Genomic DNA, 16,745 nt, shown 5'->3' with positions numbered 1-16,745 from the left:
CATTGGTGGTCATGTGTCAAAATTGTAGAGAGAGTCTGGAATGGTGCAAATGTAACCTTACTGCTTCAGAAAGGAGGAAAGGGGAAAAACTAAGAATTATAGGCCTGTTAGCCTGAGATTAGGAGTAGGGAAGTGTGGAACGCCCGGCCTGCCAATGTAACTAACTCAGCCACATTGGCGGCATTTAAACAGTCCTTGGATAAGCATATGGATAATGATGGGATAGTGTAGGGGGGAGGGGCTTAGATTAGATCACAGGTCGGCGCAACATATACCTTTCCAATAGGGAGAGCAGCACAGAATCATCAAATTCCTGGGCTGACAAGATTGACCTATGTGAGGACACAGCCTGTATTGAGTAGAGCTTAGACGAATGAGAGGAGGCCTCATTTAAACTAGGAAAATTCTTAAATTACTAGACAGGCTTGGTGCAGAAAGCTGGCTTCCCCTGGGCTGGGGAAGGTTTACAGTCAGTAGAGGAGCCTTGGAAAGGGAGCAAACAACTTAGGACTGAGATGAGGAGGAATGTTTTCATTTCTAAGGTAGTTAATCTTTGGAACTCTCTACCCCAGAGGCTAACGACATTCAGTCATTAATTACACACAAGATAGTATCGAGAAATCTATTGAGCCCGAACAACATCAAGGGATGTGGTGATAGAATTGGAAAAAACGCACTGAGGTAAAAGGCCAGCAATGATCTGGAGTGGCAGAGAGGGCCCAAGGGGCTGAATGGCCTATACCCAGTTTCTACAATTCAATGCTCCTGACAGCAGCAGTATCACAGGTTTCTCACAGGCAGGACTCTGGCAACCCTCCTGAGCAAGGTCTACTGTGCTTTAGGCCAGCTCCATCATTTGGCCATGTTTCGGCATGTTTCTCAACACTCTGGACTGAAAATTCCAGTCAGTTTCTGCTGAGTAACGTGAACAGGACTTTTAATTCACAAATAGTTTATGTGCTGCTGTGGTCAGAAACTTTCATTTATGATCACCTCAGAATGAAATATTGAGATGAAGGTTCAAGGATGAAGACAATGGCTGCTTGTAAGAAGTTGAAAACCTCTCTGCTTCTGTGAAGATTTATAAATTTGGCCCTTTATCACTGTTAATTAAATCAACTTTCTTACATGCCTTTTTTAATTGCAGTTTTAAATATTTCAATTATGCATTATGGATTTATCAATTATTGTCCGTAGAATCATTATTTGAACCATTTGGAATTTTCAATTTAACACGTTTTCCTTTCTTGGTAGCTGCTCTCATTGATTATTTTACACTGAACCACATAAAACTCTATTCAACCTAATCCACCATACCCTCTGGCCTTCCACACTCTGATGCTGAGTAATCTGTGTTCACTAAAGGACTCTTTCTTTGTTTCTTTGTTTGACTCAGATTATATATTTATGTCCCCATCTCAATGACTTGCAGGTACAGCTTGACAATGATTCTTTTCCCATCACCTTCCTCTCCGTTCCTGTTTATTAGGCAGAAATCTTGCCTTTGTTCTACTGAGCTTTTTCATCTGTCTCTGATACCTCCTTCCATCTAGAACCCACCTCTGGTCACTTGTCTGTCCAATTTCAATTTCTGCCACACTGAGCTTATTTATTTCTATCTTGACTCACTCTATGTTTATTCTTATCCAATCTCTTTCCATTTACGTTCAGATTCTTCTGATGTTTTATGTCGATTCTGCTACTTCCAGTTTCCTGGCCTCAGCCTCCTCCTCTTCACCATGGACATGTAATCCCTTCTACACATTCATCCTCCATCAGGATAATCCAATATCTCTTCATTTCTTCCTGGAGAGAAGGCATGAATGGTCCTTATTCACTATCACCTTCCCTCACCTGCCCGAGCTGATCTTCACTTTGAACAATTTCTCCTTGAATTTATCTCACATTCTCCGAGTAAATAGTACCCATCTGGGGTCCCAGTTATGCCTGCCCCTTTGTAGGGGAAGGGGAAACATTCCTTACTCCAGTCCTATTCAGGGCTTCCTACCACACCTCTTTCTCCAATATGATCAGATCATCGTCTGTGATGCTTTCTTCCCTCATTCAGAATTAGAAGAACTCATGGATTTTGCATCCAAATTCCATCCTTCTCTCATCAGTCACGGACTGTTCCCTCACATGATTATTCCGTTTCCATTTCTCAAGCTAGGCTGTACACTTTTATCCATTACAACTTACCTATTCTAGTAGGTGCCTTGACTAGACTTACTCACACCCTGCTTTCTGTAAGGATTCTATTTCATTCTGCCAGTTTCTCAGCCTCTGTCACTTCTGATCCAACCTTGCAATACAAATAGTGGGTTGGAAGAACAGTCATACCTGACTCAAGTTGTTAACTCTGTTTCTCTCCACATATGCTGTCTGACAAGCTTCTCCAGCATTTTGTGTATTTGTCACTGGCGGCGTATCTTGTTACGGTTGTAAACACAAATAAACAAGGGCCAGAACAAAGAATCAGAAAGGCTCAAGCCCCCCATTCCAGGATTCCTTCCTCCATCTTTTGCACTTTACTCCTGTCCCCTCATTTAAGATTAAATGCAAAAGCTACTTGCTTGACCAAGGTTTTGATTGTCCACTGAAATCTGGTACAAAGGGGAACAGAGGTACTCTTACTCAGATCTACTGCAAGAAGTAAACTCTCCAGACCAAGAGCTGAGTGAGAAAGGATTAAAGGTGTGGGTCAAGAGGCCGACTTGAAGTGTGAACTACAGCCCATAGTGTGGCACAATTGCAGGAAAACCAGCTGAAAAGTGAAGAGGATTGATGAATATTTCTAGTCCCAAAGTAACAGCAAGGTCTTCAGTTTGTGTTTCAGTCTTCAACGTTTTCTTCTGTGTTCTAAAAAAAAACTGCTCACAGTTTAGACTGATTGTGGTGCTATTTCTTCCTCTTTCTGGTTTGTTAAAAAAATCATTACAATGAAGTCATTCATTTCGAAGGTAAATCAAATACAATAGTGCTGGCAGGATGAGTGATGCGTTGTTGCTGCAGCATGAGGAAGCTGCTGGACACCAATGTGAACCAGAACAAACACATCTGCAGTTAAGTGTGTGAGAGTGATAATGGGAACTGCAGATGCTGGAGAATCCAAGAATGAAGGGTCTGATGAAGGGTCTAGGCCCGAAACGTCAGCTTTTGTGCTCCTGAGATGCTGCTGGGCCTGCTGTGTTCATCCAGCCTCACATTTCATTATTGTAGTTAAGTGTGTGCAGCTCAAGGAACTCCAGATCAGAAATGAAGAGCTGGAATCTGAGCTGCAGACATTGTGCCACAGGGAAGGTTGCGTGGAAATGTTGGTCCAGAGGGTAGTCATAAAACTGAGACTGAGTAATTCAAAATTTACCTGCGATCAGGGACAGGAGGGTGTGACTGCAGGTAGGTCAGCTATATGCACTCGATGGGTTAAAATTAAGGTACGTTGGCCCTTGCAATTGTCAAACAGGTATGAGGTCCTTGTAAGCTTCAGGGATGAGAATGGGGGCTGTAGAGAGAATGAGCAAACTGACCATGGCACCTTGGTACAGTGAGCATACAAGTGGAGGGAAGGGGAAAATAAGAATATAGTTATGGTAGGGAATAGTGTAACTAAGAGGATGGAGAGTATTATTTGCAGCAGTAGCAAATGTCCTGTAGGCTGTGTTGACTGTCCAGTGCCATCTCCTCAGGGCTGGAGAAGAGCTCAGACTGGGAGGGAAGGAGCAACAACATTGTTAGCAGCAACAACATTGGTATGACTATGGAAGTTTTGCTGCAAGACTTTGAACGGTTAGGAGCTGAACTGAAAAGCAAAACTCCAAGATAATAATTTCTGCAATGTGGCCAGAGCTGTGGACACAAGATGAATAACGTCAAAGAGTTAATTGCGTGGTACAAAAATTGAAATGGATTTCAGCTCATGGGGTGCTGGGACCCGTACTGCAGCAGAAAGGAGCCGTTCCAATGGGACAGGTTTCCCTTGAAATGTACTGGGAACAGTACAATTCAGGGTCCAGGTATATTGAGTGTAACTAAGGACGTAGACAGTACTTTAAAATAATTAGAACAGAAGTGAAATATAAGCAAGAGGGCATGACAATATTGCAGGGCAACTATTTGGATATCGATACCCAGAGTAGAACAGGAAGGTACAGATGAGACAAAAATAGAAAAATAGCAAGAGTCAAAAGGGGAAGTAACAGTTTAAAAAGGGCAAACTTAATGGTTCTTTAATCCAATGCATGTAATATTTGGAAGAAAGCTCATAATGGGTATGATCTCACAGCGATAAGAGAGACAAGGCTTCAAGGAGATCAAAAATCTAGAATTACTCAGGGATATGTGACTTTCTGAAAGAACAAGCAGGAGGAAAGGTGTTGGGTACACTGTTGGTGCAGGATGGACCAAATACAATAAGTAGGATGTTGAATTGTAAGATTTAGAATCCATCTTGCTGGAGGTTATAAATAAAATCAGAAAGAAGATACTGGTTGAAGTAATCTATTGGCCTCCTAATAGTAGCTATTTTGAGCTACTAATATGTAATGAAACAGATTTAATAAATGATGTCAAAGTAAAAGTTCTCCTAGGAAACAGTGACCATAAAATGGTGGAATTTTGCACTCAGTTTGAATGGGAGGAACCTGGGTCAGAAACAACTGTGCTAAGTTTAAATTACAAAGGAATGAAGGAAGAACTGTCTGGAGTGGACTGAGAAAGGAATTTAGCAGCAAAGACGATTGAAGAACAAAGCAGATGTTTATGAAAATAGTTCATGCTTCATAACAACAATATGTTCTGATGAGAATGACAGATGGATGGGGACGAAGGACGGGGACGAAGGACATCCCCTAGGAAGGGGATAAGCCAATTGTGGTTAACCAAGATAGTTAAAGATAGCACGAAACTGCAAAAAAAAGACCTATAATGTGACAAAGATTAATAGTAAGCCATAGAATTCGGAAAGATTTAAAACCAACCTAACATAAATCAGAAAAATAATAAAGTGGGAGAAAATCAACTTTGATGGTAAACTTACAAGTAATATCAAGATGAACTGCAAGAGCTCCCTTAAACATATAAAAAGGAAAAGTGAGAAGCCAAAGTGAACTTATTAGAGAGTGAGGCTGGGGAAACAATAACGGGGAATTAAGAAATGGCAGAGGACATGAATAAATACATTGCATCAGTCTTCACAGTAAAGACACTAATAATGTTTCAAAATTATCCAAACAAGGGGCAAAAGGAAGAAAGGAAATAGTTACAATACCTATCAGTAGGGAAAAAGTACAAAGGAAACTAACAGGGCTAAAGACTAATAAACACCCTGGAGCTCATAAGATGCATTCCAAGATATTAAAGGAAGTAACTACAGCAATAAAATGGCAGCAATGGTCCATGAGACCTTCGATTCTGGAAAAGTGAGGATTGGAAATTGACAGTGTAACATATTTATTTAAAAAGGGAAGGAGGCAAAAACCAGTTACCTATAAGTCAACTAGCTTAACATCTGTTTTTGTGTAATGTTACAGTCTATCGTGAAGGATGTAATAATAGAGAATTTAGAAATACGTCATCTGATCAAGCAAAGTCAACGTGGCTTCATGCCAGGGAAATCATGCCGGACACATTTACTAAAAATCTTTGAAGAGTTAATAAGCAGGGTAGACAAAAAGGAAGCAGAAGATGCAACTTGTTGGATTATGAGAGGGCATTTAATAAGATACCATTCATTAGGCAACTCAAGAGCCCATGGTGTTCGATTCAGATATTAGCATGGATAGAGGACTGTCTAAGTAATAGAAGACTAAGTTAGTACAGGGGAGGGAATTTTCATGATGGCAACCTATGACTAGCAAAATACTGCAGGGATCAGTGCTGGAGCCACAATTATTTATAAAATATGCTAATAACTTGGATGAAGAAAGTGAATGCACTGTTGCCATGTTTGCAGCTGACATAAAAATAGGCAAGAAGGAAAGTGGTGAGGATTTTAGAGTCTGCAGGGTGGTATAGACATGTTAAGCGAGTAGGCAAAAATTTGGTAGACAGAATATAATTGGAAAAGTGTGAAGCGATGCATTTTGGCAGGGAAAAAAAAAATCAAGGGGCTGAAATTTGTTTAACTGGAGAAAAACTGTAGGAAGCTACTGAACAGAGGGATTTGGGAGCCCTGGTCCATGAATCACAAAAAGCTATCATCTAAGTCCAATGGGTAATACGGAAGCCAAAGGGAATGGAGTACCAAATCTGGGAGGTTTTGTTAAAACAATATGAAGCATTATTCAGACCACAGTTGGGCCCCTTTACTGAGGAGAAATATACTGGCATCGGAAATAGTCCAGAGAAGATTCATTCAGCTGATATCAGATATTAAACAACAGTCTTATGAAAACAGGTTGAGTAGGTTTGACCTGTACATGCTGGAATTTAGAAGAATGAGAGGCGGCCTTATTGAAACATACAAGATTCTTAGGCGAATTGACAATGTAGATGCAGCACAATTGTTTTTCCCCATGGGAGAGTCCAAGATCAGAAGGCATATTCTTAGAATAAGGGGTTACACATTTCAGACCAGATGAAGAGAATTTATTTCCATTCAGAGGGTACTGAATCTGAGGAAATCTTTGCCAGTGTTGAGGGCTGTCAAAGCTAGGTCACTAAATATATTTCAGGTTGAGATCGATAGATTTTTAATCATTATGCGAATCAAGGGTTACAGGGAAACAGCAGGAAAAAGTGATGTTGAGGATTATCAGATCTGCCGTGATCTCATTAAAAGGCACAGTAGACTTGATTGGCTGAATGGCCCCCTTCTGCTCCTGTTCAGACTTCACATATTGATGGACAGCGCTAGGTATATTTTAAAAAATAGATGGACAGTTGAGATATAGTATCAACGGGAAAGATAGATGGAACAAAAACAAAGTTGCTGGAAAAGCTCAGCAAGTCTGGCAGCATCTGTGGAGGAGAAAACAGAATTAACGTTTTGGATCTGGTGACCCTTCCTCAGAACTTTTTTTTGAAAAACATCAATTTATATGCAGAAAATAGGGAGGTGGGTGCAGTAGGGAGTTAACGACAGGATAGAGCCCAAAGAGAGGGAAAGACAGTTGGACGGACAAAGGAGTTGCTAATGGAAGATAGATGCTTAGTTTACAAAATACTCATTCTTCAGATTGTAGGTAGAAAAACCCATGTGTGTTCCTGGATGAATCTTTATTATTAAAATAAAGAGTTGCTAAGGAACATATCGATCAGAAGCTACTTTTTAAAATTAATTTAAATTTATGACTGTAAATTAGTAATATGATTCATGATGATTAATATTATTCCAAATTCCAAGATATTAATTCCAAGGAAACAAATTAGATTTTGTTTATGATGGTCTTGTGGTTTTGGATTTGCAATCCATTGATTTCAAGCACTGATTGACTGCTCACAATTCTACAAAGTGATGCTAAATAGTATTATCTATAGAGTAGAATTTCTGTGGGATCAGTCCTGGCCTTCTGCAATGACTGTGATGAAAACCCTGGTGGAAAAGCATAAGCTGTTATTTGTACCACTTATCAAATTTTATGGCTAGTCTTTGCCAAGCATAACTTTGGCAGTGGTTATCAACAAAACAAGTGTAGAAATTCCAAAATCACATCAAATACTGGGAAAGGCAAAGTGATATTCCTACTAAAAATGCAGAACAGAACTATACCCTTTATTAAAATGTCATTTAATATACATGGAAGGTCACTGCTGACACACCGGGCTGAGCTACTCTTGCATAATCCAACAACTGGTCAGCTGCATACAGCACTCATGCAGTGGCAAAGATTGAAGTGCTTTTTCTTCTATATTTACATATTTAACATTTTTTACACTTCTAAACGTTTCTGCTTGCATCTCAATCAGACATTGTTAAAGTGCACAGAATAATATCCTTCCCAAATTAGCTTAGGCTAAGTTCAGTTAAATCCCTCAGTAATTCAGCTTGCCTTATCAATAGACATGGCAGTGAATCGAAGTTTCAATTTTTCCTTTGCCACTTATTGATAAATTCAGTAAGCTTTGGTTGTTATAAAATCAGAATCCTTTGTACATAATGAAATTGCAGTTTGGCAGATTTAATTGAACGCAGTCATCCAGATTTTCCCCATTAAAATTTGCGATTTAATGTCTACGATGAACAATTCATTCTTACATTTATTTTAATACCAGCATAAAGCAGGTGTTGAAGTACATTTTATCACCTTCAAAAAAAAGATTAAAATTAGCAGTTGGTGCCACTATTTGTCAACCAAAAGAGGACAAATTAGAGCACACTGTTACAGTAATTAATCATATTGAAGCTTTGTTTTGTTATGTAGAAGGAAATATTAAGTGCTATTAGGAGGAGAGAAAGTGATCTCGGAAACCTAGGCAGCCTTTCATTCAGAAAATGCACTCACTCCCCATGGCTCAGATTTTGAGTTCTTTCCAGGCATTGAAACCGGTTAAAACAAAAACACGATTTCATATATTCTATTTATTTGGTTCTAATGACCATATCCTGTCAATTCTCAATTCTAGCATAAAAAAGAGAAAGCAGTAACAGAAGTTTAATGAAATGTTGATACCAGCAAGTCCACCAATACAACACTTGAAAATTGCAGCTTTGCAATTAAAACTGGGCAATTATACAAAACTGAATAAGTACAACACTCTAAAGGAGTTCTTGGAGTCTGTCGAGATGTTACATGTAAGCAGCAGGTTACTTTTGCTAAATTAAGATACTGTGATGCAATTTCACAATCACTGTGCAAACAAATATTAAACTAGAGAATCATCTGATCCTAACTTGCTGTAGCCAAGCAACACTATCCTAGAGCTTGATACACAGCACTATCAATTTTGCAGTCTCTGCTGAAAAGTTCTGAATAAGCATTCTTTTTGACAAGCCATATAAATGAAATAATTACATTTTATTTATAGGGTTGATGCATTGTCAGTAAATGTATTTTCTTGTAGGCTTTTTGGAAGTTTGACCTGTTCAAGCATTTCACACACTGAAATAATCCCAATGAGTCCTGTTCCACATTGGTAAAATAAAATTTGTTTTACTTCCAGTACAATAGTTAATCACTGTAATGACTGCTGATTTGCTCATGCCTTTTTGCTATTATTTAACAGGCATTAAATTGCATTTTCCTTGCATTGAATCTTGAACTTAAAGATTAAAGGCTAAAATTAATTGAATTTTAACTTGTATCGATCGGTCAATCCGATTTAGGTTCCACTCTTTACAGATGGATCAGCAAGCCTGATAGGCTGCATGACCGACTCCTGTTCCAATGTTCCTAAAGGGTATAAGGACTGCTGATGTTGGAAGCCAGAATCTATAGGTATGAGACTGGAAAAGCATAGGTCAGACAGCAGAGGAGCAGTAAAGTCACAGTTTCAGGCCAAAACCCTTTATTAGGGCTGGGGAGGCGAAGGGAGCCCAGAAATAAAAAGAGGGAGGGGGTGGCTGCTGGGGGTGGGGTTGGGGAGAAGGGTAGAAGAGATGGTGATAGGTGGATGCAGTTATTGTCATTGGTCCGTGGGAATGGTGGAGCAGACAGTTGAGTATGAAGACGGATGGGTTAGGTCAGGTCTACATGCATCAACAAACCTGATCTTCTGGTTCCCAACCATTTTAAATCCCCCTCCTATTCCCCTGATGATATGTCCATCCTTGGCCTCCTCCACTGTCAGAGTGAGGCCAAACATAACTGGAGGACGAACACCTGATATTTCGCCTTGAGAGCTTAAACCCATGGCCTCAACATTGACTTCACCAGCTTCTCCCCCAGCCTTATCATGTCCAGCTCACCCCCTCCTCCTCACCTCCCTGACCTGACCTGGCCTGGCCTGACCTGTCCATTTTCCTACTCCTAGTCAACATTGACTACCCTGTGCCTCTGATGCTGTCTGACCTACTGTGCTTTTCCAGCCCCACACCCATAGACCCCAATGTTCGTAGACCTTTCTTCATTTAACCCAATGTTTCCACGAGTGGTTGATATGCTTGTACCTCTGCAGAAATATCAACTTTTACTATGAACACAGCTGGATTGATATTCTTCCAGGTTGTTACTCTCCACTTTCAGCCTGACACAGACTCTATGAAGTCCTATTGGCCTGCTTCAATCCCTTTCATTCTATGTATTAAACCAAATCAAGAACTGTATCTGGAAACATGAGGTATTCCAAGACCACAGCAGTAAGTGTTTTAACAAGGACAACATTACATTGTGTTCTTCATTTAAATGCATTTTGTGGAAGGCAGGGTTCACAGTGGGTTTAGTCATTATTGATTGATGGTTTTGAGGTATGTTTCTGAATCTGAAGTTCACAACCTGATGGCGAAGGTGACCAAATAGGTTGAGCAACAACTTGTAAATCTTTGCAGCCTACACCAATGCTAAGAGTAAGAGCAGGAAAGATTTCCGGTCATCAACTACATGAGGAAAGAATTGGAGCCACTCCCAACCCCAGCCGTAGCTCTAGATATGCAGTATGCATGTGGAAGGGTCTGCTACCATCAGCAGTTGGCGTGGGTCGGACTGGTGCCAACAGCACAGGGTTCAATCTTTGTCATAGTTGAGGTCAACCCAAATTTCTCAGAATTCTTCTCACATTCCTTGAATGAATGTCACTGCACGCCAACTAACTTGTTTGTCCTTGGATATGAAGGGTATGCCTTCCTCCTCAGATTGAAAATTGCCAACTATAATCCTAGAATCACAAAATGGTGACAACACACAAATAAGATATTCATCCCGTTATGCCATTGTCAGCTCTCTATGAGAGTAACACAGCAAGATCCATTCCTGTTTTTGCCCTGTAGACCTCCAATTCTTTTTCTCTTTAGATAATTATCTAATCCCGTTTTTAAAGTCACTATTGAATCAGCCTCTACCAAATTTTCAGACAACACATTTTTGATCCAAATCATGTGTTGCTTGAAATGATTTTACCCAGTCAGGAGAACAGAATGAGAGATCTGTGCCCCAGTCAACCAGCATCATGAAATGGTGTAGTAAGGGGATCAAGTGAAAACCATTGCATTTATTAACTATTACTTATTTTATACTGGTTATGACAAACTTAATAAAATCTTTAAAACTGAAAATTTGTACCTGGAATTGGTCTTATAACTAATCAGGGTTAGTTTAAAATAACACTCAAACTCAGTCTATAATTGTAAGTGACATAGGTCTTACAAGCAATGTTAAAAAGCGAACCTCCGAATCTTACAACAGTTTTATAAAAAAATCATAACTTCTTTGTTTTTGTACTCTATGCTCTGGTCAGTTCTCTAAATGCTCTTGCTCCAGGACATGCTCTAATGGCGATTGCATACTTTGTGTAGATCTTCCTGATATTTTACCAAAGCACCTTTGAAAAAGCATCATTTGGATTTCAGAAACTATTATTTGCAGAAGTTCTAAGGAAGACAGTGAATTAAAACAAAGACAAAGGGGCAGGTGTGTAAGGAATGGTGTACAATGGCTGTTCAGAAAACAGATTGTGCTTCTTTTACTTCAAACACTACTCCAGAATATGTGAGTAATCTTACCTCATAAATCCCACCAAATAGTGACATGAATTTACTCAGCAATGCAGCACACATACTTGCAATGTGAACAAAAGGTCCCTGTGGATTAGAAGAAGCAAAAAGGAGAAATATGAGTGACACTATTCTATAACCAAAGGTCAAAAATGCAAGATTATGAAAGGAAAAGTCAGGAAGTGTTACGTCATTTGCAGCCCCACTTCGGGCCAAGTCCACATCACAAACCAATAAAATATATACAGATATTAGTGCAGCTTGAGGCAATTTCTTCACTACAGATTTGTAATAAAATATCACATTCTGGAAGGATTGAATTAAAAGTTTTGAATGAAGTGTACAGTCATGGGATTTTCAATTTTGTGCCAAATCTATACATTAAAAAAGTGCATTGTGCTAATTATTTCCAATTTTTTACTTATTCATTCATGGAGTGTGGGCCAGCTTTTATTGCCTGTTCCTAGTTGCCTTAAGGAGGTGATGATAAGCTGTCTCCTTGAACTGCTGCAGTCCATGTGCCATAGGTAGACACGCAATGGCATTAAGGAGCAAGTCCCAAGATTTTGACCCAATGACAGTGACATATTTCCAAATGAGGATGATTAGTGAAAGTGGTGGTATTCCCATGATCTTCTGTCCTTATCCTTCTAGATGGGAGTGGTCATGGGCTCAGGAAGTGCTGTCTAAACTGGGGGTTTTTTGCAATGCATCTTGTAGACGGTGGACACAGCTACTACTGTGCATTGGTGATGGAGGCAGTGGATGTTTGTGGATTTGGTACCAATCCAGCAAGTTGTTTTTCCAACTGGTGGCTGAAGTCACAACTGGCACATAGGAAGCTGGTTGTTGGATTGTTGGAGGTCAGTCATCTCATCTCTCGGACATCCCTGCAGGAGATCGTCAGGGTAGTGTCCTTGGCCCAAACATCTGCACCTGCTTCATCAATAAACTTCCCTACTTTGTAAGGTCAGAAGTATGGATGTTTACTTATGATTGAACAATGTTCAGTACCATTCGTGACTCCGCAGATACTGAAGCAGTCCATGTTCAAATGCAACGAGATCTGGCCAATATCCAGGCTTGGGCTGACAAGTGGCATTCATGTCACACAAATGCCAGGCCATGACCATGGTGTAGTACTACACCAATGGGAAACAATACCCCTTGGTATTCAATGATGTTACCATCACTGAATCCCCTTTTCTCAACATCCTGGGATAACCATTGACCAGAAACCCAAATGGACTCATCATATAAACAGAGCGGTTGCAACAGCAGGAGAGAGGGCAGGCATACTGAGATGAATAACTCACCTCCTGACTCCCCAAAGTGTGTCTACAATCTACAAGGAACAAGTCAGGAGTGTGATGGAATACAACCCACTTGCCTGGTTGGCTGCAGTTCCAACAACAGTCTAGAAGTTTGACTCCATCCAGGACAAACCAGCCTGCTTGACTGGCACCACATCCACAAGAGCCCACTCTCTCCAGCAGTGCATACTATCTACAAGATCTACTGCAGAAATTCAAAGATCCTCAGTCAGCACCTTCCAAACACTTGACCGCTTCCATCTAGAAGGACAAGGGCAGCAGATACCTGGGAACACCACCACCTTCAAGTTCTCCTTCAATCCACTCACTATCCTGACATGAAAATATATCATCATTCCTTTACTATCACTGGGTCAAAATCCTGGAATTCCCTCCCTGAGGGCATTGTGGGTCAAGCCACAGCAAGTACTCTGCAGCAGTTCAAGAGGTCAGCTCACCACCACCTTCTCAAGGGCAACTAGGAATGAGCAATAAATGCTAGCCAGCCAGCTACACCCACATCTCACACCCAACAAATGAACAAAAATTAAAGAAAACGAAAGGCTCAAAGGGCATGCTTCTTTGCACATAATATCCATTCTTCCATTAGCACAATTAGTGAAAATAACTGATATATCACTCTAATTCCTTTATTTTAAATGACCACTGTATTCATGACAGAACATTTAAGTCCAGAGCACAGTAAAAGTTATGGTTTATACATGGACAAAGAACTAAATTTAAGAGATTTGGTTGGAAGTGACTGGCCTTTAAAATCAAGATAGCATTCAGCTCAAGTGTGACATCAAGTAGCCAGAGCAAAATTTAATAATTAATGGGAATCATGGGGAGAATTTTCCACTGGTTAAAATCAGAGCTAGCACAAAGAAAGATGACTGTGCTATTGAAGGCCAATCATCTTTGCTCAATGTCAATGACTTAAGGAGAACCACGGGGTAGATATTTTCAACATTTTCTAATCAATCTGCTTATAGATGTTGTTTAACCCCTCTGGAATAGGTGGTACTTAAACATGGGTCTCCCAGCTCAGAGGTAAGGTCACTACCACTGCACCACAAGACAGCCTTAGCTCCCCAGGGCAGTGTCCTAAGCCTAAACATCTTCAGCCATACCATCAATTACCTGCCCTTCAATTTAAGGTTAGGCTGACTGATGCACCTGACCCATTGTAGACGCTTCTCAATAGGCTGGCCCTTCCCAGTGGTTCCAAGAGATCATGTACATTTTACACAATTTTCTCCACAGTTAACAATGAATCATCCTTCCAAAATATCTCTGAATCCAACCCCCAAAATATATGTGAACCCGATCCTTTCCCAAAGTACCGCTGAATCCCATTCCCTGTGCGCCCTGGGATCATATTGACCATGCTGGCTCAGCTTTCCAAAGGAGTATCCAGCCTACCCAGAGAAATGTACTGAGAACAGGCCTGCTGCGATTTGACCTCAGCTTCACACTCTTGGTTCCAGGTGCAGGCACTCCAAACTCCAATTTAAATGCCAGCAGCTGATCATTGAAATGGACAGCTGCCTTAGCAAAATGCACATTACCCAAACACACATAAAAATGGTTCAGAGGCAGAATTTCTAACACTCTAACTTTTGCTGCAGAGGGGCTCTTCAATGCAGTGAAAATTGAGGCTGTTAACTTACTCAAAACCGATACACAGGCTTAAATTCAAACTTCTTTCACTTAACTTCTTTCACTTAGGTCATTGAGCATTAAATAAACATTAAAAGGATGCTTGACTGAAGTACGTTATTCGGAAATGGTTCTGGCTCATTGACTTTTGTAAGTTGATGAAAATTGGCAAACAGATCATAGGAAAAGAGATCCTGCATTTAATAATACCTCCCAATATCCATCACTCTATTCCACATTGAAACTGCAAAATATTCTTTGTCAAACTGATCTATAAATATTATCAAAAATTAAAAGCAATTTTCGCTTTTTACAGCAGATAATTGCACCAAGATATTTACTGGATTTGTACAGTAATAGTCATTCTATTGGTTTTACAAATGGAAGGCTTGTGATGAAGTTTAAACATTATATACACGTGATCAATATTAACATAGCCAGGCTTTGGAACTCTCTGAAATCTCATGATGAGCCAACAGTTAAGATCAGTATTTGCTAACATTTAGTCTAATCGTGCATTCTTAATCAGAAGACGTTCCATAATGTCAGAAATTTTACAACTTTAGCAGACTGAAACTTCTAAATTGCTAATGCTACTCGTCAGATTGCAAGGTGTTCTCATGATTGGTTTTATGCACACAAGTCTCCTAGCTCAATTACGCCAGCTTGTTACAGGAAATCATACATCATCAGGCCACATTTTATTGTGGAAAGAATATAAAAGGAAACTGCAACACAGGTAAGTGGCTACTTCCATAAAGTAGATGCGTAAAATATATATGGAGTTTGCACTGCTGATCCAGAATGTTGGGAAATTAAAAGGCTTTTCTCAAAGGTTGCAATGAGGCAAACCAGTCATTGGCAAAAAATCAATAGCAGACAAATACGTAAGAAACAGGGAATTAGAACATCCGGTCATTGGTTGCAAGTGGTGCAGCATGCAAACTCGCCTAGCCAAGCTGTTGCTATATGAGCAGAGTGTGAAGTGGGCTATTCTGGAAAATGCTGTAACATAGCTGACAAGAGATATGATTTAGGCTTGTATAGTATGAGGCCTTGGTAGACAAAGGAACCTCTACCCTTGAGTGAGAAACAATTGTTTACATATGTGGTTTGAGGGCATCCAAAACGCAGAGTAAGATAAGGAAGCGGGTCTCCGTGAACTACATAGATAGCTAGTATGGGGATTGAACCTATTGTGTTGGCTTTATGATCTTGTCTTCATGCTGTGTTCATCACCCATAAGACCTGGGAACAACCGCAGAAGAAAACAGAAAATGTTAAGGAAGCTACTGAACGGCATCATGCTATTATGTCTTCCACTGAAAGGTTACAGTGGAACATTTGGTTCTTTCCAGTACTTTGAGAAATGCAGAACTCAAGTAGCATACTGCTGTTGAATGATGCTCATGATACTCATCAGTAATAAAAATGATAAAGCTGGCTATGTTTATCCAGCATAAATGTCCCTGTTCATTTGTACATCAAGAGTTTCTATTATAAATATTGATATGAAAAATTATAATGGAAAGCATACACATAGAAAAGATTTCTTTTAATTTACTGCAAATGGCTAGTGTGAATAAACCAAAATGAAGGAAATAGAGTAATAGTTTCATACAGCACAGAAACAGACCCTTCAGTCCAACTCATTCACGCTGACCAGACATCCCCATCTGATTCAGTCCCATCTGGCAGTATTTGGCCCATATCCCTCTAAACCTTTTTGAATCATACACCTAGCCAGATGCCTTTTAAAATGTTGTAATTGTACCAGCCTCCACTACTTCCTCTGGCAGCTCATTCCATACATTCACCAACCTCTGCGTAAAAAGATTACCCTTCAGGTCTCTTTCTTACCTTAAACCCATGTCCTCTAGATTTGAACTCCCCCATCTGAGGAAAAAGACTTTGGCTATTTACCCTATCTATGCCCCTCATGGTTTTCAAGAAGATTTGTAGCTCAGGTTATGAATGAGGTTGCAGACATGCTCACCGAGCCAGTGAATTTGGTTGCAAATGTTTCGCCACCCTGCTAGGTAACATCGTTGGTGCATCTCCAGTGAAGCATCGGTGTTTTATCCCGCTTGTTATTTATATCCCTTGGTTTGCTGGGGAGGTTGGTATTACTTCTGGTCATGTTTCTCAGCGGTTTGTACACAGGGTCTGATTCAATGTGTTTCTTG

The 16,745-nt window shown here is 40.1% G+C and overlaps 1 protein-coding gene across 4 annotated transcripts in view; it reads right to left on the bottom strand.

The window, feature by feature from the left end:
- Window positions 1-16,745, bottom strand: part of clcn2c (chloride channel 2c) — a 565,311-nt gene that overhangs the window by 249,768 nt on the left and 298,798 nt on the right. For all 4 annotated transcript variants that reach the window (XM_048542200.2, XM_048542201.2, XM_048542202.2 and 1 more), the window contains one exon: window positions 11,594-11,671. In XM_048542200.2, coding sequence (XP_048398157.1) covers window positions 11,594-11,671 — 78 coding nt within the window. The remainder of the gene's footprint in view (window positions 1-11,593; window positions 11,672-16,745) is intronic.

This window comes from Stegostoma tigrinum, chromosome 14 (assembly GCF_030684315.1).
Source record: "Stegostoma tigrinum isolate sSteTig4 chromosome 14, sSteTig4.hap1, whole genome shotgun sequence".
NCBI classification, from domain to species: domain Eukaryota; kingdom Metazoa; phylum Chordata; class Chondrichthyes; order Orectolobiformes; family Stegostomatidae; genus Stegostoma; species Stegostoma tigrinum.
The sequence above is the reverse complement of the archived record's forward strand: the minus strand, read 5'-3'. Positions and strand labels throughout refer to the sequence as shown.